At 57.0% G+C, this 27,711-nt stretch overlaps 2 protein-coding genes and 1 non-coding gene across 4 annotated transcripts; all 3 read right to left on the bottom strand.

The window, feature by feature from the left end:
- Positions 1-602: 602 nt before the first annotated feature.
- On the bottom strand, positions 603-12,903 carry CPNE7 (copine 7). Of its 2 annotated transcripts, XM_070770468.1 has the most exons (15): positions 12,554-12,901; positions 10,442-10,624; positions 9,037-9,111; positions 8,763-8,837; positions 8,315-8,398; positions 7,786-7,875; positions 7,387-7,485; positions 7,034-7,120; positions 6,585-6,644; positions 5,873-6,006; positions 5,469-5,523; positions 5,009-5,060; positions 4,810-4,943; positions 1,647-1,883; positions 603-1,140 (listed from the first exon to the last, which is right to left on the bottom strand). In XM_070770468.1, the coding sequence occupies exons 1-15, from the start codon at positions 12,725-12,727 to the stop codon at positions 1,030-1,032; spliced, it is 1,650 nt and encodes a 549-aa protein (XP_070626569.1). In that variant the 5' UTR covers positions 12,728-12,901; the 3' UTR covers positions 603-1,029. The 2 variants fall into 2 exon arrangements, with proteins under 2 accessions (XP_070626569.1, XP_070626568.1); XM_070770467.1 differs by lacking the exon at positions 7,034-7,120 and having other exon boundaries at positions 12,554-12,903.
- An 8,000-nt stretch (positions 12,904-20,903) lies between these two features.
- RPL13 (ribosomal protein L13) lies at positions 20,904-23,185 on the bottom strand. Its single transcript, XM_019979918.2, has 6 exons — positions 23,048-23,185; positions 22,752-22,872; positions 22,511-22,652; positions 22,137-22,310; positions 21,608-21,664; positions 20,904-21,087 (listed from the first exon to the last, which is right to left on the bottom strand). The coding sequence occupies exons 2-6, from the start codon at positions 22,853-22,855 to the stop codon at positions 20,929-20,931; spliced, it is 636 nt and encodes a 211-aa protein (XP_019835477.2). The 5' UTR covers positions 22,856-22,872; positions 23,048-23,185; the 3' UTR covers positions 20,904-20,928.
- Positions 22,366-22,449, bottom strand: LOC139177387 (small nucleolar RNA MBII-202). Its single transcript, XR_011561833.1, has one exon. It is a non-coding gene; the product is annotated as a small nucleolar RNA MBII-202 (small nucleolar RNA).
- Positions 23,186-27,711: the final 4,526 nt, after the last annotated feature.

The raw sequence follows: 27,711 nt of genomic DNA, 5'->3' as shown, positions 1-27,711 counted from the left end.
AATCAGCCCTTCCAGAATTCAGCGGTAGCCAGGTTACCATGGCGATGCCCATTATCCCCGCTGAACAAGAGATGAATCAGGAGCTAAAAATAGGCCCCCAAAATGGATGGATGGACGGATGGATAGAGGCAGGGGTGGGTGGGCCTCATTCAGGGTCGGAACAGTCTGTTTTTCCCAGACAAGATAATTTAGGGGGAAATCTCAATCTGAAACCCATGCCCACAGAGCTGGGAGGTACTGCAAGTGCTGCCCCCTCCCCTGACAGGAGCATAAAGCACGCAGCACCCAGAAGGCCCTCATAAAGCCCAGGGCTTGGAGCTCTCTCCACCTGAGCCAGCTGGTACAGACTTCAGGCAGGGAACAGCGGAGGCTCTTGGCTTCGGGTGGCCATCGCACCGACTGGCCCTTCCCAGGGTGGAGCACTTCCCCTTGCGCCCTTTCATTCCCAGCAGGGTCCTTGGTTCAGTCCAGGAAGGACCTGAGGAACCTGCTGAGAAGCTCCCTACTCTAATGCGGGGCTCCAGGGCACAGAAACACTGTGCCCCACCCCTCCAGTGGGGTGCGGTCCTCTGCTGGGGGAGGCAGTGAAGGGACAAAGCCGCTGCAAGGACAAGACACTTTATTCTGCCTAAGTCCCCTCCCCCGCCCCCACAGACCCCACAGACAGAGAGACAAGGGCGGATGCAGCTGGGACCAGGAGGAATCTGGCTGCAGGGACAGGGGTCTGGGGGGCTGGGGTTTTCTCAGAGACAGGGCACGGCCTTCTGACTCTCCCCAGTGAAGATCAGAAGCAAAGGAGCTGTCCCCCAGGCCCCTCCCCACCCACTAGGCTGGGGCTGGGTTAGGCGTGCCCATGGGACCTCTGCACCCTTCAGCCCACCAGGCAGCAGGGTCACAGGAGCCGAAGGTGGGCCTGGGCTGCAGGATGGGAGGCCCCTGGGGAATCGGGTGGAGGATGCTGGAGGCAGACGGTGGACACAGTCCTGGCCGCCCCATGGGTCCTCAGAGAGCAGAGCCCAAGCTGGCTTCTCAGGCGTGGGCGCCGAGGTCTCTTGGAGGCAGCTCCTTGTGGCTGTAGTATTCCACCAGCTGCCTGGGCACCTCGGCCAGCACACTCTTGGCCAATGCCGCAGGGGACGCCTGGGTGTGGGGAGAAGATGCCTCCAGCCAGTCCCCCAGCCCCCCTTCTCCACCTACTCACATCCAGCCCCCTTCCCTAGAGCCCCCAGCTCCAGGGACCACAACCAGGAATTCACCAAGTGGGCAGGCAGGTGAGCCTGTGTTAAGGTTGAGACCGCAGTGGCTGGGCAGTCCGCCCCTGCTGTCACTGTGGGGGCACAGACAGCCATCTGGGTGGGTGTGACCCTGCTCTGGGCACGGGGCAGAGCGGCTGAGGCCCCTCCATGGCCCAGGTCCTCCTGTGAAGCTGCGAGTGTGTGTCCAAGTGACACAGAGTTCCTACTGTGTCACAAAGAGGCTTGAAAGCCAGGGAGGTGGCTGCCTGAGGGGCACCCTGCCCTCTGGGGTGTCCATGTGACGCTTCTCATAGTGCAAAGGTTTCTAGGGGCTGAAACTGTTCAGGATGGGGTGGGGGCTCAGAGCCTGTCGCCCCCGCAATGCTGCCAAGGGACCCGCCAGGCACTCACGCTCTTGAGCTCCCGAAACGGAACAAACTGCACGATGTCCCGGAGGGCGGGCTCGCCGCGTGGGGAGCGCAGGACACCGTCGTCGCCGTCTAGCACCTGCATGTCAGTGAAGTCGGCGTTGCCCACCCCGACAATGATGATGGACATGGGCAGGTGGGAGGCGCGCACAATGGCCTCTCGTGTGTCCGCCATGTCGGTCACCACGCCATCCGTCAGAATCAGCAGAATGTAGTATTGCTGGGGGCACAGCGGAGGAGGGGCCGTGGGGACCCTGCAGGGCCGCTGCACCTCCCCCAGTCGAACCCCAAGTCCACCAAGCAGACCGCCTGGGGGTGACCACGGTTGCCAAGCTTTTCTAAAAAGTGTATTCGCAGAAGCATACCACATGTACACAGGTGCACACACACACATGGAATCACAGTGAGCTGTGACCACGTGCTTCCTCTAACCCGGAGGTGGATATGGCCACACCTTACAGGTGGGGACAGCGAGGCTAGGGGACCTGGGGTTGACCCAGGTCTGAGGCCAGAGGAGAAGTGATCATCAGCCCTGGGTGGGGAGGGGCTCCCACACCCTGAAGAGACGCTGAGATTTCAAACAACACACTCTGGCCCAGCCTGGCCAGGTGCCCAGTGTGTCTGCGCATGACAGACTGGGGCTTGTTTCAAATAAAGGTCCATTTCCAGTGTGAAAAAAAAAAAACCACTCAGCAATCATTACTAAAAATCTGGGCATGAGAAAACACAGAAGAGCTGCAACACTGGAAGGCTGGCCAGACTATCCCCTAGCCTGCCCAGCTCTGGCCGAGTGGGCACCCTCTCCCAGGGACCCCCTCTGAGCCCCCAGACCAGGGGGATGGGCAGTTTCCTGTCCAGGGCTGGTGGATTCCCACAGTGCCTGGCCCCGCCCTGAGCCCCACACACCCTCCTCCCACCCCCAGAGTAGGGGCGGCACCCCACTGAGACCTCACAGCCCTGCGTCTGCCAGCAATGCAAACACCACACCATCACCGCCTGCGACAGAAGCGTCACCTGAACCCAGGGACCACTGCAGTCGGGGCCCCGGGAGGCGTCAGCCAGAAGGGATAGGGCTTCTCCGCGGGACAGGAAGACGGGTGAGGGCAAAGTTCAAGAGGAGGCTCAGGGAAGGGGGTCCCAGATGCCGCCCAGCCTCCACCCACATCCACCTCAAGCAGCTAAGAAGGGCCTGAGCCCCAGCAAGAACAGAGGCAGAACTGAGGCCCCCAGAGTTCAACCCCTCCCAGAGGAATCAGACAGGACATGAAGGCCACCACAAGGGCATGGTCAGCAGACTCCAGCCAGGGCACTACTATATGCACATGCCGATCTCTTTAACGAGGGGATGGCAAGGGGACCCGGTAGGAGAAGGCAGGGGTCCCCAGCAGGATGGCCACACCCACTGTCAGGCCCAGCCCCTTATCTTAACCCTGTGCCTCCTGGAAAATCCACCATGGTGTGGACGAGATGGCTGGACACTTAATACTCGGGAACTGATGTTGTCTTTAGGTGTGATAATGGGACCCTACTGTGAAGGATGTGGCAACCCACTCCAGTGTTCTTGCCTGGAGAATCCCAGGGATGGGGGAGCCTGGTGGGCTGCCGTATGGGGTCACACAGAGTCGGACACAACTGAAGCAGCAGTAGCAGCAGTACCTCTTTCAGAGGTTTATACTGATATTTACAGATGAAATTATGTCTAAAACTTGCTTCAAAACAATACAAGAACATAAAAGCTGAATGTAATCCTTAAGTCCAGGCTGGATTCTACACCAGAAATAATATTGTAATAAAATTATTATTCTTTTGGCAATTAATGAAATTGGAGCATATTATATAGACTAAAGTATCAGATCTAAATTAAACCACCTGAGATTGATACTTGTGCAGTGACTGTAGAAGAGAACGCCTGGATCTGAGGAAAGAAGGGGTGGGAGGCGACACTGTGACCCTGCCTTTGGGGGCTGTGTGCCTGGGAGAGCCACCCCCACTCAGGGCACGGGACCAGGGACCACCAGGGACTGGGCAATGGCAAGTCCCAAGGATGGAGCAAGGCTGAGAGCAACAGCCTAGTCCCACCACAGGGACTTCCCCGGTGGTGCAGTGGACTCCCACTGCAGGGCGAGCAGGTTCAATCCCTGGTCAGGGAACTAACATGCTGCAGGGTACATTAAAACAAAGGGGAAAAAACAGATCAGGAGACCAGAACACGGGAAGGATGGGTCCTGGGACGCTGAGGAACATGGACACATGGGGACAGATGGAGGCTGGGGTGAGACAAGAGGAGGGGGTCGTCTTCGATGTGAGACTGCAAAGCTGTACTGTACAGGATCTTGTGAGCAGATCAACACCAAGAACTTGGAGGGGAGAGTGAGGTTCAGGAAGCCAGCAGCCTGCTCTCAAGAGATTCAGAGGGAAGATAGGACCAATGTGTAGATGGGGGCAGGGGAGGAAGAGAAGTAGGAGGAGGTAACAGGGCAAGAAGTCGCTGACCAGTGAGTCCAGGGAAAGGATGGGCCAAAGGTGTTGGGTTTGGGTTATTCTTCCATAAAGTTGACTATTCTTTTTTTTTCCCCAGAATAAAGGGTTAAAGGAAGGCAACAGAGTCGTCGTGCCTCAGGCAGGTCTACAGAACCCTAATGCAGGAGGCGGCCTTTAGCATCTCACCACTTGTGCGAATTAAGAAGAGGGATTTCCCTGGCAGTCCAGTGAATCAGGACTGTGCACTTTCACTTCCCCGGGCCTGGGTTCAATCCCTGGTCGGGGAACTAAATTCCCACAAGCTAACACAGTGCAGTCAAAAAAAAAAAAAAACAAAAACGAAAGACAATGCAAACAAAATAACAATACATGTGTAACAGAACCACAGACAGCAGATCAGCCTCCAGGGCGAGAATCTCCTGGGCAGAGCAGTGCTCAGCTCACTGGCTCTGGGGCCCTCGAGGCGTCTCCACACCCGGCCTCACTAGGTCCAGATACCCGGGACTCCTGCTTCCGACCCCTCTTCCCTCCCTCGGCCACCCTCGCCCCACCTCCCGGCCCCGCCCACCGGCCCCGCCCACCGGCCCCGCCCGACCTGACCCTTCCCTCTTCCCCAGCGGCGGGCCGCCCTTCCTCACACACCGGCCCTGGCACTAGGCACCTACAGAGGCCTCACGGGTGCGCTCCTCGGCCGCGGCTGTGCGGGCCACCTTGGAGATGATGGGCGCCACGTTGGTGGGGCCGTAGAGCTGGACCCTGGGCAGGCAGTTCTGGTAGGCCTCTACCACACCCTGGATCCCTGTGGGGGGAGGGGTGTGAGCACGGCCCCAGCGCACCCCCACCCTGGGCCATTCACGCTCCTACCTTCGCACTCATCGTCCTCGGGGTTGAAATTGATGGCAAAGTCATGGGACACCTGGGCAGAAGGGACTGGTCAGCGGGTCCACCTCCTAGCACCGCCCCCCCCACCCCAACTACTGAGAGAGGTAGGTTTGGAGACCCCGGGGCCACCATGTGACACATCCTGTGTGGAAGGGGGTCACTGGGGACAGAGGGCAGAAGGCCAGCCCTGGATCCAGGGGGACCCGGAGCTTCTGAGATGTATTAGCCAATAATTCCCTGACCCCCAAACTTTCTGCTCAAGCCAGCCAAACACCCTTTCTAAGCGGAAAACTCCAGGCGAATGTCCTCCTTCTCACAGGGCCACAGGGCTGACCGAGAACACTACTGCTGGGAGGTCAAAGGCAGGTCCCCACCCCCTGCCCCACTGCCCGTCACATGGCACTGCTTCCCCTGGGGTCCTGGGACCCGGGCTTTCTCCTACCTCGTACTTGGGAGGGATCCGGGCTCCAAACCCCAAAGCAGAGAGCCTCTTGTCGCTGGAAGAGAGGCCGCCTCATCACCCAGGGCTCCTGACCTCACTGAGGGAACGGGGGCTTCGGGGAGACACCAGCAGAGCCAGGAGACCAGGTGCCCCGAACCACATGGGGGAAACTAAGGCCCAGAGCCGTGAGGAGGCCAGGGGTGGTGCTGACTGGATGCAGGGACCTTGGCCCCATCACTCGTTAGGCCTCGAGAGCCCTACCCCTCCATGGCCTCAGTTTACTGCTCTGTGTCTGTGAGAAGGACTCGGACCCCTGTGGGGGGCTGCCCCATCTCCCTTCTCAGGCCCTGAGGTGCTGACCCATGACCCCTGCAGAGCCCAGGAGGCATGGGAGGCCAGCGCACCTGTCGTAGTCCTGGCAGATCTCTCCCACGGCCACCAGGGCCTGCAGGTACTCGTTGGGCTGGAAGGGGTTGATGTAGTGCAGGGAGCAGCTGTTCCTGGGATCCCCATTGGAGGCCGTGAAGTCAATGGCCACCTGCAGAGGCCATGGCGTTGTGAGCCTGGAGCCCTCCTTCCTGGCCTGGGTGGCAGCTGCACCCCATCTGACAGCTAAGGACACCGAGGCCTGGGGAAGCCGCTTGCCCATGGATGTGAGAAAACCCGGGGGCTGCAAGCCCAAGGGTCTGACACTGTGCTAGCTGAGTCACAGGAGAAGGGACAGGCCAACCCCAAAGCTCCTGGGTCCCCAGGTGCAGCCAGCGCCTCTGCCGCAACACCAGCCAGGGACCCCAAGGAGCTGGAGCAGTCAGAGTGGACCCTCAGCACCTCCTCCTGCAGTGGAGGATGGAGGGAGGGGCTAGGCAGGGCCTGGGAGGACTAATCCCCGAGATGGGGTCCCGTGTCTCCCCCCGCCAAGTCACTACCCTCAAGCCTTTCTGGCTGTCACTTGAAGAAGCTCAGAGGGGTCACAAGGAAGGGGTCTGCAAGCCCTGCAGAAGGGCCTTTTCTGCACAATCCACCCCGGGTATCAAACGGGCTCTGAGTGGGGCCAGGCGCTGACCCCCCCATCCTCTGGGATGCAGCCTGCAGGCGGTGTGGAGGGTGCGGACTCACCGTGAAGTGGATCTGGCAGCCGCCCATGACGTAGTCCAGGAACGAGTACACCCTGTAGAGCTTCCAGGGACCCCACCCCAGGGAGACTCAGGCCGGGGCTTCAGGGCAGGGCCTCTGGGGCTGCTGGGACCTGCCGTCCCCCAGGGCAGCTGGGGCAGGCAGGAGCCTGGCAGCCTCAGTCCCTGCCTCTCTGGCCCTCGGGCTGTCTGCATGCCCATCTCCCCCGATCATCTATTCTCTTGTTTCCCCCTCCCCTCCATTTCCTAACCCACCTCCATGCATTGGGGGCACAAGAGCCCTTGAGTCCATCTGACAATGGGGGAGATTCCAGGGAATGGCCTGCCACTGCTGAGCTTGCTCTCTGCAGAGCTCAGGTGGAAGCAGGACTACCCCCCAACCCCGCACCCTGGGTGGGCAGGGGAGGGTCTGCAGCCTGGGCTGAGGCTCACCTTCAGGTCTGCCAGGATGACCACCCCAGAATTCTTGTAATTGCGCTTCTTCTGCTTATACTTGGAGTTCACACAGTCCCACTGGGCCTGGGGGACAGGGACAGGCAGAGACCCCCACCCCAGAGTGCCAGCCCCCAACACCCCACCCTAAAGGGGCCGGGGAGGCCTTGAAGCCCTGCCCATTGGCGGCTGTCTGTCCCACACAGGCCGGTGATCCCTACTCTGACCACCTGGTGGGCGTGGCTGTCATGGTCTGTCATCATCTTTAGCCTCTCTAAAGCCATCACAAGCACTTTTGGGGAACTCAGCCCAGGGCCAGCGCCCCAGAGCATTCTGGGGACAGGCCGGCTCACCTGGTCCTCCCCGAAGGCTTTCTGCATCTCCTCGAAGGTGGTGGAGAATTCTCCAATGAAGTCGTGCTTTCCGCGGGAGTCATAATCCCAAACGAGGCCCTGGGGAGCCCAGGACTCCTCAGCCCGCCTGCCCCTCTGGGGTCCCAGGCCTGGCGTCTCCATGGCCCTGCACGTAGGCCGCCCCCTCCGCAACCACTCCTCTCCAGTACCTAACCCCCAACCCCGCCCCCCCAACCCCCCCACCCCCCTACCCCCTCCACCCCCCCCCACCCCCCCCCACACCACCCCGCATATCTCAACTCCAAGAGGGTGTGGTCTGGTGGGGCTGGCCCCACCCAACCGCCCGCCCCGCCCCTTCCCAGCCACATCCCCATCCTCCAGGCGCAAAGCCCCACCCACTTTCAGAGGCCGCGACTCCTCACAGCTGCACAGGCTGCTCAGAGACACCTTGAAAGGCTGCCAGGTGGGGCTCAGGTCGTTCTTCACCACCTGTGGGCCGGGAGGGGCAGGCGGCTCAGGGGGCCCGGCCTCAGGCTCCAGGCAGGACCCTGGGAGCCCAGAGCTGCATCTCCGAACCTCGTTCCATCCAGAAGCCCCTTTGTAGCTTCCTCCACATTCTGGGACCACCTGGACTCCTTTCCTTACATAGCCTTTTTTAAACTCAATTTATCTCAAAAGGAAACGCTTTCCCACTGCTGTCACTGGGATCTTGTTTCATGGGCAGGTAGTCACAACAAATGCAGATCCTTGACTCTAGGTCACAAGGTCCACTCGCGCCTGGCTGCTCCCTGTTCAAAGGGGGATGGCGGGCGGTGTTGGGGATCAAGGCCCCTACAGCTACGGCGGGCAGGGAGGTGCAGGAACGGTCAGGGGCTGCCCTCTCTGTGCTTTCACGCTACCCTCGGGTGCTGGGCGGGGACCCCCTCACCTCTGTCCTGTACACCAGTTGCTCACTCTGATCATCATTGATCCGGTATAGCTCCAGGAATGGGTCTGACTTGCTGAAGAGGTCCTGGCAGAGGAGCAAAAGATGAGCTTGGCAAGGTGGGTTGGGGGCCAGGCTCTGCCACTCCCCGGGTGTGAGGGCCCAGCCCTCCCTGAGAGCATCCTGCTCCAGTTCCCTAGCTCCCCAGCACTTCCAGCCCAGAGACTGGCTCCCACCAGTTTCTCCACTGTCTGCCCAGGGACTTCCCTGAGCCCCTGAGCGTTGTCACAGGAAGCTATGAGGATGAACTGAGGGCAGTGACACAACAGGACCCCGACAGCAGCACAGCTGCCCCGGCTCTGAGTGCGTCCCACTCCGCGGCCACCTGTCTTCTCCTCGTGGACACCCCCTGACAGCAGGGAGAGCTGGGCTCCAGGGGAGCACCCCTCACCTTGTCGTCCAGCTTCCTGGCCCTGAAGGAGAGCTCCACGTAGCCGTTGTTCCCGGAGATGTCCTCGGCTATCACCTGGATGGAGTGGGCAGGAGGGGCCTGACCCCTCGCGGGCCTCGGGGTTCAGCCGGCCCACTCCAACCCTTCTCCGCCCTGCAGCGTAGTCTATGGGAGGTGCCTAGACACCTCGGCAGCCTGGGCCTAGTCCCCCACAGTCTCAGCGACGAAAGGGCGGGGCCTGCAGGGGAGGGGCCGGTGGAAGGCGGGGCCTCACCGTGATGGTGGACTTGCCCGCGTTCCTGCCGAACTTCAGCAACAGTGCCCGGGTCACCTTCTTCTGGGCCACGATCTGGAAGTCAGAGGGTCAGGGAGGGTCCGCACCTGCTCCCTGGGGACTCTAACCCCGCCCAGGGCCTCCCTGTCTCCTTCCCAGTGACCCCAGTCACCCTCGGTGGCCTGGCTCCCCAACCTACCACCTAGGTAAGGAAGTGGAGATTCAGGCAGAGGTCCGGGACTTACAGAAGGACCACCACTGGGATTTGAAGCCAGGGTCCAAACCTTTGGCCGGCCCTGCAGACCTGGTGGCACTGGGCGGCCTTCCCATAATGCAGAGTTTACGTGTATATCCAGACATACGTGTCCATACACGTGTCCATGGACCTGCACCCGTAGGTGCATGCATGTTTGCACACTGATGTCCGTGCATGTGTGTCCCTGCATGTGAGGAAAGTGGGTGGCCAGCATTGGGTGGACCCTGCTGAAATCTCAGTCCTCTTATCTGACAGAGGCTCGACCCAGCCGTCTCTGCCCCAGGCAGCAATGGAGATGAGTCACATGCCTTCATGTCGGGGAAAAGAAGTCGGACACAAATGGGAACATACTGTGTGATTCACGGACACGATGTTCTACAACAGGCAAAACTATTGGGGGAGGGGGTTGAGAGGAACAGGGGGGCCTGCTGGATGACAAAGATGTGCTGTGTGATCTGGTGGTGGTCAGGTGTATACAACTGTCTAAAGCCCATCAAGCCCAACCTTAGAGGTTTACACATATTACTGTATGTAAATTATACCTCATTAAAAAGCCCTCAGAGTACTCACGAGAATCGAAATGTGTGACACATGGAGTGTTCTGCCCAGAGCCTGCGCTGAGCAGTTTGGCTCGAGGCAAGACCTGTTGTTTCACTGACAATCATAGAGCTAATGGGAATGACTTTACTGGAGGATGCAGGGTCCCTCAGACCAGTCACTGCCATGGAGACAGGCAAGGGAAGGGCTCCCTTATGTTGTGGAAGTGAAGAAGCAAGCTGCAGAGCAGTGTATGTCATTTGTGTTTTTAAAAGTGTATATATAGAGAAAAAACTATATGTCCCTTTGCTCTGATAAGACTACCTCTCTCCAGAAGGATGTAACAAACCTGGGGGCAGGGCAGGAGGGAGACACCCAGAGCATGCCTGTTACATTTTCTGAATTTAGATCCATATGACTATATTACCCAGTTCCAAATTACATTTTTTAAATTAACTAAAAGACTTTTTTTTAAGGAGAAGGAACTAGGAGTCAGACAGAACACCTGGTACACAGTTGGTGCATAATCTTGCAGTTCCCAGACCACCACTGCACCCGCTGAGGTGCCCATGCTGCCCTCCTCCTCTGAGGGCATGGGGATGGGGCACCCACCTGCCCTAAAGTGCATTCCATGCCCCCCAGGAAGTCATCCTCCTGGCAGCTCAGGCTGCTGGGCCCATGGGTGTCGTAGACCTCAAAGCGCAGCTTCTGCACCTCCTCGAAGTAGTAGTCAAGCGTGAAGACCTTGGAGAAGACTGGGTGCAGGCTGCTCCGGACCACCTCGGTTCTGTCCACCTGCAAGCGGCCCTGGGTGAGCAGACCCTTGGAGGAGGGGGACAAGATTCTACCGGGGCACTGCCGGGAGACCCTTTGCCTCTGCTGTAGCCTGCAGGGTTCCCTGTCCCACCCACCGGCCCTTAGGTGGTCCTGGAGGACTTGCATCCCAGTTGTGCTGTGGGAAGACCCATCTGTTGCTTCAAGGCTTCCGGTTGCCCCCTGGGTGGGGGGGGGGGTCATTCCCCAGAACCCCGGGCACCTCCCTCCCTGAGATAAAGGCACAGTTCTCTGGTCCCCACAGGCTACAGCTTCTCGTCTCATGCCCACATGGCCTCCTCCATCCCCACACCACAGATGGGGAAGCAGGCTCAGAGAAGGGAAGGGGTGTCCAAGGGCACCCCAAGTCAGGGACAGAGCTGGATTGGAACCTGGCTGGGCAAACCTTAAAGCAGAGATCATTTGCCAGCACCCAGCTGGGCAGGCATGGAGACTCCAGAGTTGCGGGGGGGGGGTGGGGGGGGTGGGGGGGGTGCAGATTGCAGAGATAACCCCTTGGTTCAGCTCTTTCCTCCAACTTGGGCCCCAACCCATCAAAGTGCAAACTGGGCTGCGGAGGTAGGTTTCTGTGCCCTGTTCCAGAGCCCCACAAACTCCCACACCCCAGATGAGGGTGTTTATGTGCTTCCTCAAGGGACATATGCCCCAGGGAGCGCTGAGGCCAAGCAATGAAGGCTAATGGGGGCTTGGACCCCTCCAGCAGATCCTTTGCCCCCGAAGTCGATGACCGGAGGGTTTCTCAGGCCAGGAGGCTGGTGGTCCAGAGATGACAAAAAACAGCACAAGGTCACAGCCAGGGAGCAGTGCGGTCCAGGGAGCTGGAGCTGCGCATCTCTAGGACTGCGCAACCCTCAGTGGCTGTACCCCCGACGTGCCCCTAACCTCCCTACCTCCGCCCCGGCTGTATGCGGCCACCGAGGCCAGGGACGCGCGTGCGCGGACAGACCCGTCGCAGGGGGAGCACTGGAGGCTGGGGCGCACTCGGGTCCGAGTTCCGGCCCCCCAGCTCTCCGGGGGCTCAATGCCCGACTTCACATGTTCGCCCCCGATTTCTTGCCCTTCCGAGGTGAGGCCACGCGTCTCACGTGAGATGGTGGCGGAAAAAGCGCTTCGTGGGGCGCAGAGAGGTCTGAGCAGTCCCGCGGCCCGCCCTCTGGCAGCGCAGGTCTAGGGTGAAGCGCCCGCCCCCGCGCAGGCGCCCCGGCCGCTCCCGGGACTAGCGGGAAGCCCGCGTAGCCGAGAGACGGGACGCGCCCAGAGCCAGGTCCGCGAGGCTTGCGAACCGTCCGCTGCTGCCCCGACCCCGGCCGCACGCGCCGCGCTCGCCAGGCCACCCCGCGGCCGCTCGGGACCGCTTCGACTCTTCCCGAACTAGAGAGCCAGGCGCCAGGCTGGGAGCCCTTAGGGCGGGGCGTCCCGGTCTCGGAGATGGAGTCCTGGCTCCCGGAGCGCCCGGCTACCCTCCTGTGGGACCCGCGGTGCGCTGCCTCCGCCCTACGAATGCGGACCCGGCGGAGGACTGGTGCTCCCGGCTGCCCCGCGGGCCGGGGGTGGACCCGTGACCTCGGTCAAAGCCCCGTGTCCCCTACTCCCCTCTGTGCCCCACAGGAGAGCCCCTGCGGCTCCCTCAAGTCTGGGTGTTTCACTTGGCCCCGGAGCCCCCTCCCGGACCCGGGGTCGCACCCTCCACTCCAGGGCTCCCTCCCTCTACCTGGAGCCCCTCTCGTGGTTTCGCCTCCAACCCAGCCCCTACACTTCAACCCCACAGCTCCAGGGCACCCATCTTTAGACCAGGTAACCCCACCGTGACCCTGCTCTGCACCCCACTAGCCTCTCGGCTTCCGCGTCCGCGGCTCCAGGCCCCCACCCCCCGCCTACCCGCGCCCCTACCTGCACCCACTGGCCCTGCGATTGCAGCAGCAGCACCACGCTCGGGTCGGACTTGGTGAGCGGGTCGCGGTCCAGCAGGTGCCGGCAGCTCAGCCGCAGTTCCACCTTCGAGGCGCAGGGCGCCGGCACCACCCCGGGGGCCGCCGCCGCCCGGCGCTCTGAGCCCGCGCTCATGCTCCCAGCTCCCGCGCTCCAGGACCCGCCTGGGCCCACCGAGGGGCGGTTGTCCGCCAGTCGGCGCCGCGGCCGCGCGGGGAAATGATGGCCTGGCCAGGCGTGGCCGCGCTTCTCTCCCGGCACGCCAGCCCGGCGCGGGCACACGTGGCTCCCGCAGCAGCCACGGCACGGGAACTGCAGGAGGGGGTGTCAGAGAGGGTGGGACAGAGGAGGGGGCAGTGGAGGGGCGGGGCTTAGGCGGGGCCGGGCCGAGAGGGGGCCCTGGAGCCTGGTGGGGAGGAGTGGGCGCTGAGCGGTGGCCTTAGCCCGCCCTTCGTCCCCATCCCCCTCCGTCCCCATCCCCCTTCGAGATGTCCGGGTTTCCACGGGTTCAAATCCCCAGTGGGAGAGGTTTGGGGTCCAAACTGGGTGGGCCCTCCAAGGATGACCAGAGCCCCACGGGGCCCCCTGCATGTGGAAACCTGCTCAGGTCAGGAGGCTCTCTGCTGGCCTAGGCATGGGCCCCAGGTCCCTGCAGGCTGCCCCCCTGGAAAGCCAGGGCCCAGTAGAGGCCCAGTTTAGCACCAAATCCACACCTCTCCCCATCCCTGAGACCCCAACCCCAGGCCTTGCTGCATTTAGTGAGGCATCATTCAGTCAGCAAGCATGTGGTGGGCACCCCCTGTGCGCTGGGCGCCTCCCGTGTGCCAGGTGCCTTGGGGCTGGGACTGGACGCAGGAAGAACAGGGTCTGCCTTCCCAGAGCCTGTTGTCCGGGAACCAGTACAACCCCTGCTGTCCTGGGGGTGTCTACACTGAGGGTCAGGGTCTGGGGTCCTTCCACATGTGTCTGCTGCACTCAAATCAGAACAGGCCTGGGCTCCTTGGGAGGGGCCCCTCTCGTCCTGAGCTTCACCCTCACCTTGGACCACCCTGTGCTTGCAGCGAAGCTGTGTGGAAGAGGAGGTGTTTGGTGGAGGCAGAAGCCACCTCCCAGTCCATTCTCTTTGCCAGTTTCTGCCTAAAAATAGGGCACAGACCTGGCCAAAAGCCATGGTGGGAGACAGGAAGGGGGTTTAAGGTGAAAGGGGATCCAAGGGCCAGGGGAACAGAAACCAGGTCTCGGGCACACTGGGCTCTTGTGAGCTCGGGCTGAGCCTTGGTCACCAGGACTCCAGAAGTTCCTGGGGTTGGAAGCCCCACCAACAACAGGACAAAGATGCTGCCCAGGCGGAGGTGGAAAGTGGAAGGTTGCACCCCAGGCTCAGAGGAGGGTTCTCCACAGGTGCGATGCCGAGGACAGCATCCTTAGCGGTGGGATACAGGCTCATACCCCAAGGGTGCCTGCAAGGCAAAGACCTTGTGCCCAATTTGCAAGAAGGGGAATTCTTTGCAGGCCAATCTGGTGCCTCCTTCTGCTGCCTCAAGCCTCCATGTCCCCCATCCTAGAAGCTGGCCCAGGTCCCAACAGCTTCAGAAACCAGCCGTTGGGAGGGCTGGCTTCTCTCTGTAGACAGTTACCAGCCTGGAGCCACTCTGGGCCTTCCAGCTCCCGCATCTTTCTTGGCCTGGCTTCCCAGAATCTGTGTTTGTAGCCCATCAGCTGTGCTCTTGGGCTCATGGGGACTCACTGGCTTGCAGGGGCCCAAGTTCCACTTGCACCCTGGCCAAGGCTTCTGGCCTCTCTGAGTTTTATGGGATTAATACAAAACCCCAGGAGAGTGGAGGCTCAGATGGGCACCCAGCCCCACATTGGCATGCCCAGAGGCTCAGAGTCAGCTTTGGGAACTTCCCTGGGACCTCTCCCCTGCCAGCCCTGAGGACAGCCCTTTCCAATGCATGTGTTCATGCTAACTGTGATGTGGTAGCTACTAACCCACTGCAGCCCCATTTCACAGACGAGGAGGGGCCGCCCAGCCCACCAATAGGAGAATAGAGCTTACACCCCGCCACAGTTCAACTCTTAATCATCACACACAGCACCACAGTAACTTCGTATTGCCATCCCCGGGGGAGAGGGAAAAGAGAATTCAGAGTTTGGGGATTCAAGTCTCTGAGGTCCAGAGATTTTAATGGACCTGGGGTCTCTGCTTCCCTGGTGGCTCAATGGTAAAGAATCCACCTGCCAAGCAGGAGACATGGGTTCAATCCCTGAGTTGGGAAGACCCTCTGGAGAAGGAAATGGCAACCCACTCCAGTATTCTTGCCTGGAAAATCCCATGGACAGAAGAGTCTGGTGGGCTACAGTCCATGGGGTTACAAAAGAGTCGAAAATGACTTAGCAATAAACAACTGGGGTCTCTGCCCAGCCTCACAGCAACAGGCCCCTCCCTGCCTTGCAGGGTGGCCCTGGGCTCAGCTCCAGAGCTGACCTGGAGAGGAGGCCGGCAGGGCAGCTCCATGCAGCACTAACGGAAAGATTCTCCAGAGCCCAAGAGAGGCCACTGGGCTGCAGGATCCACCTGCCCTTCCTCACCCAGCAGCCCACAAAGGCCTCAGGACAGGGGAGGGCCCGGAAGGTGGGGGGGGGCGGGGGGCGAGAGCTCAAGCTGCCAGACGCAGGAAGTGAGATCCCCACCTTCAGATATTCTGTTGTTACTGCTGTACAGGAAATAATAACACATGTTCCTTGTTGAAAAGTTAAAAAATGTAGATAAGCAACTAAAAAAAAAATGGAAATTCTAGCACCCAGGCAGAAACACTGTTAACACTTTCATGTTTATCCCTCCAGCTTTTTTTTCCACACACATCTGTTTGTATTAGTTTTTACAAGCTGCTTCCCACCCTTAGGGCCCTTCCTACATCTGGCTCCTCAGATCACAGGCATGGGGACTCTCTGCCCCACCTGACAGCCGAGTTCCTGGGCCTAGCACTGTGCCCAGCACACAGTAGGTACTCAATAAATGTTCAAAGAGGTTCAAGGAGGTACTCAATAAATGTTCCTGTGTGCAGTTTTTTAGTAACTGCTTTTCTTTACATTGTACTGCCGTCTTTCATGCCATCGACAGTGTTACCCCAAAACTTTTATGTTGAAATCCTGACCCCCAATGTGGTGGCACTAGGAGGTGGGTCTTGGGAGGTGCTTAGGTCACGAGGGTGGAGCCCCACTGCATTTGTAACTGGGACCCTAGAGCACTCCCTCACCCCTCTGCCATGTGTGAACCAGATACCAAATCTGCTGGCACCTTGATTGATCTTGGAGTCAGCCTCCAGAGCTGTGAGAACTCAGTATTTGGTGTTTATAACCCTCCTGCTCCCCCCCACCCCCACCCACCCCCAGTCCCCAGTCTATGGTGTTTCTGTTCTGGCAGCCTGAAGGGACATTCTACCTCGATAAGCTGAGGCCAACAGCAGGGGGATGGGGCACTTCAACCCCTGAGGCTAAGTCTAGAAGCCACCGAGTTGCCACTAGAGTTTTACTGGAGCATGGCCATCCTGTGTGTTCACGGACAGTCTGAAGCCAGCTTCACCCTGCAAGAGCAGAGGGATACTCTGTGGCCTGGAAAGCCTGAAATGCTCACCATCTGGTCCTTTAGGAAATGGTCTGCCGCGTGCATCTCCCTATCTGCCCACCCTGGGTGCTTGGATATCTGAGGGGGCCAGCGGGGTAGAAGCGACCCTTCCTCATGTATTTAACTAACCCCATGCTGAAGCTGAAGCTCCAATACTTTGGCCACCTGGTGCAAAGAGCTGACTCATTGGAAAAGACTGTGATGCTAGGAAAGATTGAGGGCAGCAGAAGGGGGCGACAGAGGACGCGATGGTTGGATGGCATCACCAAGTCAATGGACATGAGTTTGCACAAACTCCAGGAGATAGTGAAGGACTGGGAAGCCTGGCATGCTCCAATCCATGGGGTTGCAAAGAGGTGGACACGACTTAGCAACTGAACAATAACAATCTCTATCTCTTTAAATGCTTCCACATCACTAGTTTTTGGAGCAACAATAAAGCATCCTTGTTTTAGACAACTTGCTTCTCAAGCCACAGAACCCTGCTTACACTGGCTCCCCACCACCAGCCAGCTCCTACTCAGCCTTTGAAGCCTGGCTGAACATGCTCCACCCCCAGCACTGGCTCTGAGCTTCTGGGGATTCTCCCCCTCAGCATCAGATGGGTTGCCTTGAGCAAGAGCCAGAAAGCTCAGACCCTTGGGAGGGGAGCAGAGCTATGTCCAGGCTGTGTCCAAGTGACGCACTGCTCAGGCAAGGCCATCACCATACCCTCCACCTTGTCCTTCCCAGGGCCCAGTGGGCTTGTTCCAGAGGCTCTGGAAGGCACGCTGAAACTGTCTAAGTTTCAAGAATAGGAGGTGGTGGGGCTGACAAGGCTTTCAAAAGCTTACACCTGTGGGCTGGGTGCTTCCTTGACTAACCTAGAAAGGTCACTTTATCTCAGAACCCTGCTGTCAGAACTGTTTTCCTACAGGATTTGGCATTTCTCTTGTTGTTGTTCAATTGCTCAGTCGTGTCTGACTCTTTACCACCCTATGGACTGGAGCATGCCAGGCTTCCCTGTCCTTTACCATCTCCCGGAACTTGCTCACTCACGTCCATTGTCTTGGTGATGCCATTCAACCATCTTGTTCTCTGTTGCTCCCCTTCTGCCTTCAAGCTTTCCCAGCATCACGGTCGGCTCTTCGCATTAGGTGGCCAAAGTATTGGAGCTTCAGCATCAGTCCTTCCAATGAATACTCAGGATTGATTTCCTTTAGGATTGACTGGTTGGATCTCCTTGCAGTCCAAGGGACTCTCAAGTCTCCAGCACCACAGTTCAAAAGCATCGATTCTTTGGCGCTCAGCCTTCTTTATGGTCCAACTCCCACGTCCATACATTACTGGAAAAACCATCGCTTTGACTCTACAGCATTTCTTACACTTATTAATGACTGCACCAAGTCTTAACTGTAGCCCGTGGGATCTGTAGTTGCAGCATGTGGCAGAGTTCCCCAACCAGGGATGGACCCTTGCATTGGGAGTGTGGAGTCTCAGCCACTGGACCACAGGGAAGTCTCACTTTTAAAAATGAGACAGGTGAGCCCAGAGCGCTGCTGTCCCAGAAGAGCAGAGTATGCCATACATATGTACACACGTGTGCACATTATCACACACAGCAAACATGTTTTGTCCCACGCACCCACCCACCACACACATACTCACATCAAATGGAGACAGATACAGTGAGACACAAGCATACACGCAGTCACAATTGAGTGTGCTGAGACACAGGCATTCCACCAGAGGCAGCACTGGGGGGCCGAGTGAAGCAGGGAACTCCCCCTCCCATTGTTTTCTCAACCCTCCTCCAAAGACTTTGTCTGTCATTTTGGTATTTTCGAACAATCAGCCCCCAGCCCCCACTCCTCCCCCCAGGGGTTTGCTGCCCACTCTGCAAACAGCTGGTCTGAACATTTAGTGTCACTGACAAGGCTCAGAGAGGGGGATGGCCTTTGTGAGGTCACACAGCAGTGGGACTCTACCCAGACCCCACTCCCTACCCAGAACCCAGTTCTCTCACCTCCCTTGACCCTCCAGGCTCATGTGTCTCCAGGGCACAGAGGACCATAGGGCATGGAGTGCCTGCGGTTAGCTGGGCCGTCTGAGCCCCTCTGCCGTTAGCTCAGTCCTGCAGCCCCTGTGAACCTGCGCAGGGCCAGCTGGAACACATGACACTGTCCAGGACGAGCTGCCCTGCTTCTTGGCTCCCCTAACCAGGAGTCCCGCTGTGAAGGCCTTACCCTGGGCACCTGATACTGACACTGCTGCTTCTGGGATGGTGACCTGCTTCACTGGGTGAGTGAGATCTCTGCACCTTTTAACCCAATCTCAGCGTGCTACTTTGCTTGTTAAGAAGCAAGCTGCCGGGTCCAGCCCACACTGAAGGGACAGGACAGACACATGGCGGTGAACCAGTGGCTAGGTCAGGAGGTCACCTTGTGCTTCCAGTCCCATCGATGAGGGCAGCATGGGCCAAGGAGATAGGCAGCAGCAGTGTCCATGGGGTGGCACTTCCAGGTGACAAAGACCTGGTTTTATACCTGACTCACGTGAAGGCTTTGAGGATATTCTTGGTGAAGCTGCCTGGATGGTGCTCACAGCCCCTCTGCCCTCAGTCCCTTTCAACAGTGACCCAGTTTTGCCTCCTCTTCCCCAGGAAGCACCATCCTTCCTGGTGAAATTTTCAAAGAAGCAATAACTAACCATACACCATGTTTCATACACTTGCAAGTGGGACTTAAAAAGGAGGGGAGCCCAGCTGAGGCACCAGAGCTGGAGGGTGACAGGACCAAGGTCTAACACAGCTTCCCACTGCCCCAAAGGCGACGCCCAAGAAAGCCCTGAGCCTTCCCCAGGACGGTGGGCCCAAAGAATCTGGAAGGCCAGCCCCTCCCTTGATGGCCTGCAGCAGGCCCTTCCCCAGCCCTCCTGTACCTTGGTGACTGCAGCCAGTCACCACTGCAACCCAAGGCTGACATGTGCCCACACACTGGCGAGCCAGCCAAAGGACTTTCAGAAAGAAAACGCCAATACGTTTTGCGATAAGACTTTGTGGAGCTAGGGTTGTTTTGGTTACTGCTGTGTTCCTGGGACACAGTGGGTGCTCAACGCCTGAGTGCCTGTTCTCCATCCTGAAAACTCCTTGCATTTTCACTTTCTAACTTCTCCACCCAGCACCTGCTTGTCATCAGCTTTTACGGTCCCCAAGATGGTCAATGCCAGGCTGGCCCTGTGTTAGGCAGCTCACTCCTTGTCCTCTGGTCTGGTTCTAAGCTGCTGAGGCAGCAAAAAAGAATACTGACACTGGTAAATTCCTAGAACTAGGCACAAACCACTGTCGATTGAGGTGGAGATTGGATAAGGGAGGTCATAGCTTCTCACGGATTCCCTTTACATCTGGATCTTTTATGAAACAAAGACCTTATTTTTCCTCTGTAACACCCTGAAAGCACACAAGAAAAATAGCAAGTGCAACCACCTATATGAGACCTAAATAAAGAGGACCATCAGCTCTTTTACACCGTGTCCCTTACTCTGCTCTTTGGCTTGAACATCCCTGGTGGCTCAGGCAGTAAAGAGTCCACCTGCAAAGAAGGAGACCCTAGATCAGGAAGATCCCCTGGAAAAGGGAATGGCTACCCATCCCAGTATTCTTGCCTGGAGAATCCCATGGACAGAGGAGTCTGGCGGGCTACAGCCCATGCGGTCGCAACGAGTTGGACATGATTGAGTGACTAACAACTTAAAGGGGTACAAAAAATCAAAAGCCTAATCTAAAATGACTATAGTTTCTCTGAAAACAATTTGAATCAACTAGAAATTAGAATAAATTTCAAATCTTTTAAAATAGCCTGTAACTTAAAATAATCAGGGGAAAAACAAAATAAACTTTATAACCACCACCAAACCAATGCTGCTGCTGCTGCTAAGTCGCTTCAGGCGTGTCCGACTCTGTGCAACCCCATGGACTGCAGCCTACCAGGCTCCTCCGCCCATGCGATTTTCCAGGCAAGAGTACTGCAGTGGGGTGCCATTGCCTTCTCCGAAATCAGTGCTAGCCTCCTACAATTTATAATCACTGGAGCACCCCTTACAGATACAGGCAATGTCACCAGTGCACCCACTATGGTTATCCGTCCCTAAAACCCACAGTTCTGCCCAAGTGGACACTAACCATAGCAGCCCCTGGCCCTGCACACCTGGAGGCCTCTGCACCCTCCACTCTGTGAGCACTGTAGCCAGGGCTCCAACAGGAAGGCAGTCACCTTCCCAACCTCTCACCAGGATCCCAACACAAAGCAAATGGAACCACGGCTTGGGCCATCCAGAGGTAGCGCCCCACGAGCCCTCTTTCATGGATGGATCATGAGGCAGGCTCCAATCCCCAGGCCTCCACACCAGCTGACCCTTGACAGGTCGTGAATTTTCAATACAGAGTGTACACGTTAAAATAACGCCTTATAAACTGTCAGCTTTAGATGTGAAAATAGTATTTTAATAGTAACAGGAACACACAGCACCTCCTGGGCTGGCGGATCCAGACAAGAACACTTACTAAGCACAAGCCTCCCACGTACCAAAGCTGCTTCCCCCACAGCTCTGTTGCAACAAAGGTCAGACACACCTCAGGTCCCCCTCAAGGAGGCCCCCCCCAGGCCCTGGCTCCTTACACAACGAAGGTCACATGGACACTGCAGGTTTATCACAAGTTGCCAACAGCACTTTATTTTTTCTTTTCAACATCCTGTTCTGCGGCTTCCTTGGCCCTTTTCGCCCGGATGCCAAAGAGCCGGGCATTGGCGCGGGCCATACGGAGACTGGCAAATGCCTTAAAGTTCTTCTCCTCCTCTGTGATGACTCTGGCTTTCTCCTTCTTATAGACCTAGAAGGGAGCCCAGCGAACTGTGAGCAAACTGAGAGGCCTTGGAGGGGAATCTGCCCAGAGTAAAGCTAACTGGAGGCCACCAACAGAGTAGGACAGTACCTCCTTGGTTGAAAGTAACCCCCAACTCAGAACCTAGTGCCCAAATCATGTGAAGGGTGGGTGGGGCTTGGACACAAGGTGGGTGTAGGGGCTCAGGCCCACCCCACCTCCCACTCCCAGGAGCCTCAAGGGCCTTGTCAATTGCTGGTCAGGCTATAGGATCACCAAACATGCATGGAGAGCTGCCTCCAGCCTGGGCTTCCCAAACATCAGGGAGTGGAAAGGACTCTACATAGAGGGAAACAACTGAGGGCGACTAAGCTTTCCTCAAGGAGCCCATCTGTCTGGATGCAGCTGACTCTCCTCAGGGCAGGTAGGTCTTTCACAAACCAGTAAATCTCAACATGGGCCCCGGCTGCCACACAGAATCCCTCCAATCCAACCCCAGATCCATGGTTCTCCCAACATGCCCACTTACGTTCCGTATGGGCATAACAGGTCCGGTCAGCTGAGTGGCCAGTTTAAGCTCTTCAGCCTGTTTGTCAATGAGAAGGGAGTCAGGTGAGTTTAGCTCATCTCCCAAGGAGCCCCAAACTTGTCACCCCTGAGGGCCTGTGGATTCCTGCCCGATATCGAGTAAAGGTAGGCAGGGTCAGATGAGACACCCACGCATCAACCAGGGATGCAGGGAGAATGACTGCCAGCAACCCATATAGATGGGCACTGCTGATCTCATACAAAGATTACTAACACGCAGTACACTTTCAATTTTAACAAAGCTGGCTCCAACTCCTGCCCTTAGTGAATCCCGACATTTCAGGCAATTAGTTTGAGGCTCCTCAGAGGCTTTCTCCCACATTATTTATCTTCTCTCTACTCCTCTGCGTGGCAACCCTGCTTTAGATAGGAAGCTGCAGACAGGTACTTTGTCCTTGCAGCCCAGCTAGACCCGCAGTGAGACCTCCACACCCTCATCCCGCTGGGCGCTGTGGGAGCCGGTTACTCACAGAGCTGTCTCCCTTCTTGGGGGCCGAGGGCTTCCTGGGGAACAGGATAAGCTTGGAGCGGTACTCCTTGAGCCGCTGCACGTTGGCCTGCAGGGACTCCGTGCACTTGTTCCGCCGCCTCGGGTCCACCGAGATCCCAATGGTCCGGGCCACCTTCTTGTGGATGCCGGCCACCTGCCCCGACAGAAACAGCTAAAGCCCCGAAAACTCCCTGACCCCCCACCCCTACACCAGGAGGGCCCAGCCGTCAGATGGAAAAGGGTTCAAATGCACTTTCATCATGGCAGTGCAGCGATTCCGGAGAATGTCATCACTTGGCTATGTGCCACGAGGAACAACCAGTGGGTCTCAGAACACGGGCTGTCGACACTCACCCTTAGCTCCTCCAGGCTGAAGCCCCTGCCGGCACGAACCTTCGTGTGGTACCTGACCGTCGGGCATCTCACCACCGGCCGGAGAGGACCGGACGCGGGGCGTGGGGCAATGCGGCGCGCCTTGGCCTGCCGGGCCTTGCGTCTGCGCAGAGAGAAGCCGAGCGGGGGTCACTGTCCGCCCTCCCGCAGCGTGCCCGGCGCGCGGAGGACGGGAAGGGCGCGCTCGCTCCCGGACACTCACCTACGGATCTTGCGAGCCGGCTGGTTGAACCACGTGGCCACGCGCCGCTGCCAGTCCTTGTGGAAGTGGGGCTTCAGGATCATGCCATTCCGGCTGGGCGCCATGGCTGCGGCCGAAAGGCCTGGCGAGCGGGTAAGACGGGGAGCGAGTTAGGTCTGGAAGCAGAGTCCCGTCGGCGCGCGCACAGAGCACGGGCCAAGGCCCGACGCCGCTGGCGACAGGTATACCCCGGGGACGGCGGATGGAGCCAGATGGGATCGGATAACAGCGATGGCGCCCAGCTCCCGTATACTCACCTCCTCCGAGGGCTCACGGCCGGGAAAGAAGGAAGTGCCCCAGAGCACCCTGGGATGGTAGTGGGCCCGGCCAATCAGAAGCGTCAGAGCTTTGTGACCAATCAGAGCCAGGGCCACAGAGTGACGTCCATGCCTTCCCGGCAGTCTTCGCGGCGCGGGCAGATATGGCGCTTCGTTGCCGGCGTTCTTGTGGTTCATGCTGTGGGAACAGCGGTTGTCTGGGTCTGGCGAATCTCTGGCCTGCCAGCCTGCTAGTACGCCACTGGAGGCCTCGCCCTCCGCGTCCCAAGCTGTAATGCCGGACGCCGCGTGGAGTCCGCTCACCCTCCTTGTGGGCGGAGCGCGCACTTAGGAGCGTCCAGAGCGCCCCGAGCGTGTCGCCCGGAGCCTGGGCGCACAGAGGTCTGTGGTCCGGCCGCTGGTGGCGAGTAGCCCGCAGTGTGGAACTAGGAACCGTGGCCGGCCGCGGGTGGCCGGCGCTCCGCTGTGCACACTGCCTTCCACGCAGATGAGCGTCATAAAAACACCAAGTAGTCAGGCAGGCGTCCGCCCCCTGGACCCTGGCGCCTTCCTGTTCCCGGGTCAGCCTGGGACGACGCCAGCACATCTGCCATGTGTAAGCCTTTTCGCCCAGCAACCGCCTTCCTTTCATACCCTCACGGCAATCGCCAAGATTCCTCTCGCGAAACCTGATCACCGTTAAGAGTTTCATAACGGAAAATGAGAAATTCGGAGGCCTGTATCCTGCACTGAGTAAACAGGCAGCTGATATTGATGCTGATAGCTTTGTGCCCTCTTGAGACACCCTTGGGTACTAGAAAAATCAGGTTGGGGCTCAGTGAGGAATTACAAGGTTACGGTAGGGTAGACAGAACATGTTGAGGGCAGAGGAGGCGTGTAACACAAGTGCCAAGGCTGTGGGGAAGGTTGGAGCCCTGATACCTAGTAGGTGTGTGCTCAGCTCTGAAGCAAATCAACCCGGAATATTCATTGAAAGGACTGATGCTGAAGCTGAAACTTCAATACTTTGACCACCTGATGTGAAAAGCCGACTCATTGGAAAAGACCCTGATGCTGGGAAAGATTGAGGGCAGGAGGAGAAGGGGGCAACAGAGGATCAGATGGCTGGATGGCATCACCGATTCAATGGACATGAGTTCGAGCAAACTCTGGGAGGTAGTGAAAGACAGGGAAGCCTGGTGTGCTGCAGGCCATGGGGTGGCAAAGAGTTGGAGGCAACTGAGCGACTGAACAACAGCAGCAGCTGTGAAGCAAGGGCAGTACCAGCCTTGCTTTGATGACAGTTGTTAGCAAATGCAAGAAAGCTCTTCTCAGTAAACTTGGAAGTGGTGCTTATCTCTGAAGATAGGGTCGTGTTTAAAATCTCTAGCCTTACATAGACACAGACAGCTAAACTGAAAGGTCAATGATCCAGAGGAAAGTGTCTGTGGAGTTAGCTAGTATACTAGTAGAATTTTTGTACTAGAGACTTTGAGCATGTGATTGGTGTGAAATGGGAGAAGCTTCTGGGAGCCCTTTTAGGCCTCAGAACAAAGCTCAGTGCCCAGCTCTTGGTAAGTTAAGGTCACACCACTTTGTTTCCAGGTGACAGGGTAGGAGCCAGGGTGGGGAAGGCAGTGCAGGAGAGAAGGAAGGGAGAGAGCAAGGGATTATCCACCTCACAAATTACTTTGTCCGTTGAAGCTGAACCCACACTCCATTCTGGCAGCAGAGGGTTTGTGTAGGAGATGTTTGCTGAAGAAACGCTTGCGTTGGCCTGGGGTTTATTTCTTCAGACACAATCCAGTGTTAGCCCTCACCTTCCATGTCTTTTTTTTTTTTAACTAAAGATTTATTTATTATTTTACTTTATTTTTGACTGTACTAGGTCTTTGTGGCTGCACAAAGTCTTTCTCTAGTTGCAGTGCTCCAACTCTAGGTGCCCAGGGATCAAACCAATGTCCCCTGTGTTGGCGGGTGGATTCTTAACCTCTGGAGCATCAGGCAGTACCCCATGTCTTTGAGACACTTTTCAGTGATCCTGCCATGGATCCTTCTCATTGAGAACACAGTCCCCATCCTCTTCTCCTTCTGGACAGACCCACAGACTCGTGCAGCTCATCTGCTCATAGTCAGGGTGCTGCTGGGGTACCAGGGGAAGATTTGAAGTCTGGAGTTAATGGTGAGAAGGTGAAGCTGTAGCTTGAGGACCTCAGTCTGCTGCACACAGCCCAGCAACCCAACACATTTTTTCAACACCTGAATAGTTCACACTTGCGTCCTTAGGGAACATGCAGAAAAGCAAGTCCCGAGGCTCCCATGTGAGTGCTGAGAGCCTGCTGAGCTTCCCAGTTGGGAAGACTGAAGAAGTGAGCAGGAGTCCTTCTGATGCAAACACTTGTTTGCTCAAGGTTGTAAAAGTCTTCAGCTACAGGACAAGCCCCTCCCCGCTTGGCACAGAACTCCACAGCACAACTCTGCCAAGGGGCTTTTTCCCAGTCTGGGGCCTGCAAGGGCCACTGAAAGGACTGGCCAGTGGCGCTGGACTCAGTGCTCACTGGGCACAAAGTTTCTGGAGGAGGACCTGGAGGGGTGGGGTACACAGGGCTTCCCAGAATTTCCTTGTCATTGTGCTCCAGTTACTCAGAGGGGTCTGCTTGCCCCACACCTTCACCTGACTGGCCCGCCTCCAGCTGGTGCTTCAGAGTCGACCTCAAAGACAGTCAGCACTACCTCCTGAAGCCCTTTGACACACAGTCTTGATTTTTTTAAGTTTTTTATTTACTTTTGGCTGCACTGGGTCTTCACTGCTGCATGCAGGCTTTCTCTAGATGCAGTGAGCAGGGCCTGCTCTTCATTGCCGTGCGCAGGCTTTGCCTTGTGGAGCGCCGACTCTGGGGTGTGCGGGCTCAGCAGTTGTGGCTCCTGGGCTCAAGCACAGGCTCAGTTGTGGCACACGTGCATAGCTGCTCTGTGGCATGTGGTGTCGTCCTGGATCAGGGATCAAACCTGTGTCCCCTGCATTGGCAGGTGGATTCCTAATCACGGGGCCACCAGGAAGGTCCCACAGTCTGGATTTTAAAAGTTAATCTCAAGAAATTCCCTGGGCTTTCGTGATTAGGATGCTGTGCTTTCACCCCTGGCCGGGTTCAGTCCCTAGTTGGGGAATTAAGATCCCACAAGCTGTGCAGTGCGGCCAAAATAATAACGATGTGTGTGTGCCAAGTCAGTCAGTCATGTCTGACTCTTTGCGACCTTGTGGACTGTAGTCCACCAGGCTCACCTGTCCATGGGATTCTCCAGCCAAGAATACTGGAGTGAGTTGCTCTATCCTCCTCCAGGGGATCTTCCCAACCCAGGAATCAAACCCATGTCTCCTGAATTGGCAGGCATATTCTTTACCACTAGTGTCATCTGGGGAGCCCAATTCTGGGGAGCCCGATAATAATAATTAATTTAAAACATTAATCTCAAAGCAGCAATGTGTTTTTATTGTTTTGACACACAAAAAAAGGCATGTTCCTGTAGCACTTTGCAGAAACTAGCACACTAACAGTGTCCTCAATATGAACCATTGGTTGAATTAGGAAAAGCAGGAACCTACTAACTCAGTAGGGACAGGTTGATGTTAGTGCTTCACCACAGAACTCAACCATTCGGCCTCTCAAATCTCCAGTCAGTTCAGTTGCTCAGTCGTGTCTGACCCTGCCACTCCATGGATTGCAGCATCCCAGGCTTCCCTGTCCATCTCCCAGAGCTTACTCAAACTCTATCCATTCAGTCGGTGATGCCATCCAGCCATCTCATCATCTGTCATCCCCTTCTCCTCCTGCCTTCAATCTTTCCCAGCATCAGGGTCTTTTCCAATGAGTCAGCTCTTCATATCAGGTGGCCAAAATACTGGAGCTTCAGCTTCAGCATCAGTCCTTCTGATGAATATTTAGTGTTGATTTCCTCTAGGATTGACTGGTTTGATCTCCTTGCAGTCTAAGGGACTCTCAAGAGTCTTCTCCACCACAGTTCAAAAGCATCAATTCTTTGGTGCTCAGCTTTCTTTATGGTCCAGCTCTCACATCCATCAGAGCCAATATGTAAACCTGATAAGAGGCTGGGCGATTGCTGTTACATGAGGAACACCTCACGTCAGTGACCACCTGGCAGTGTGTTACTGTAACACAGATGTCTTATATGAAAGTTGCTGAGAGAGTGGATCTTGAAAGTAGTCATCACAAGAAAATCTTCTCTGTGTATGGTGACAAATGTTAATTGTGATCATCTCCCAGTACATACAAATATGAACCACTGTCTTGTACATCTGGCATTAATACAACGGACTTCAACAAAAAATTTTAAAAACAAGAAGTGTAACAAAAAAAATTGTGTTTATTTGAGCATAGATCAGATTGGAAAACAACTTGCATTATGATGTGAGAACTCTTTTAATTCTTCCAATATTCTTTGTCTTCTGGGCTCTGATGTGTTAAATGTATGTTCACTTAATGTCTGTCTCAGCAAGGAGCCCTCACACACCTGACTCCGAGACAGTTCCAGAAACTGCTGTCAGGCCATGCCGTATCCACTCTGCTGGGCAGAGTAGGTTGCCCAGTGGTCTGGCTGCTCTGGCGGCCATGAGCTGCTGTGGGAGAACCTCCGCCCCCAGGAGC

This window comes from Bos indicus, chromosome 18 (assembly GCF_029378745.1).
Source record: "Bos indicus isolate NIAB-ARS_2022 breed Sahiwal x Tharparkar chromosome 18, NIAB-ARS_B.indTharparkar_mat_pri_1.0, whole genome shotgun sequence".
In the NCBI taxonomy this organism is placed as follows: Eukaryota; Metazoa; Chordata; class Mammalia; order Artiodactyla; family Bovidae; genus Bos; species Bos indicus.
Note: the sequence above shows the minus strand (reverse complement) of the source record. Positions and strands in the feature narration are given on the sequence as shown.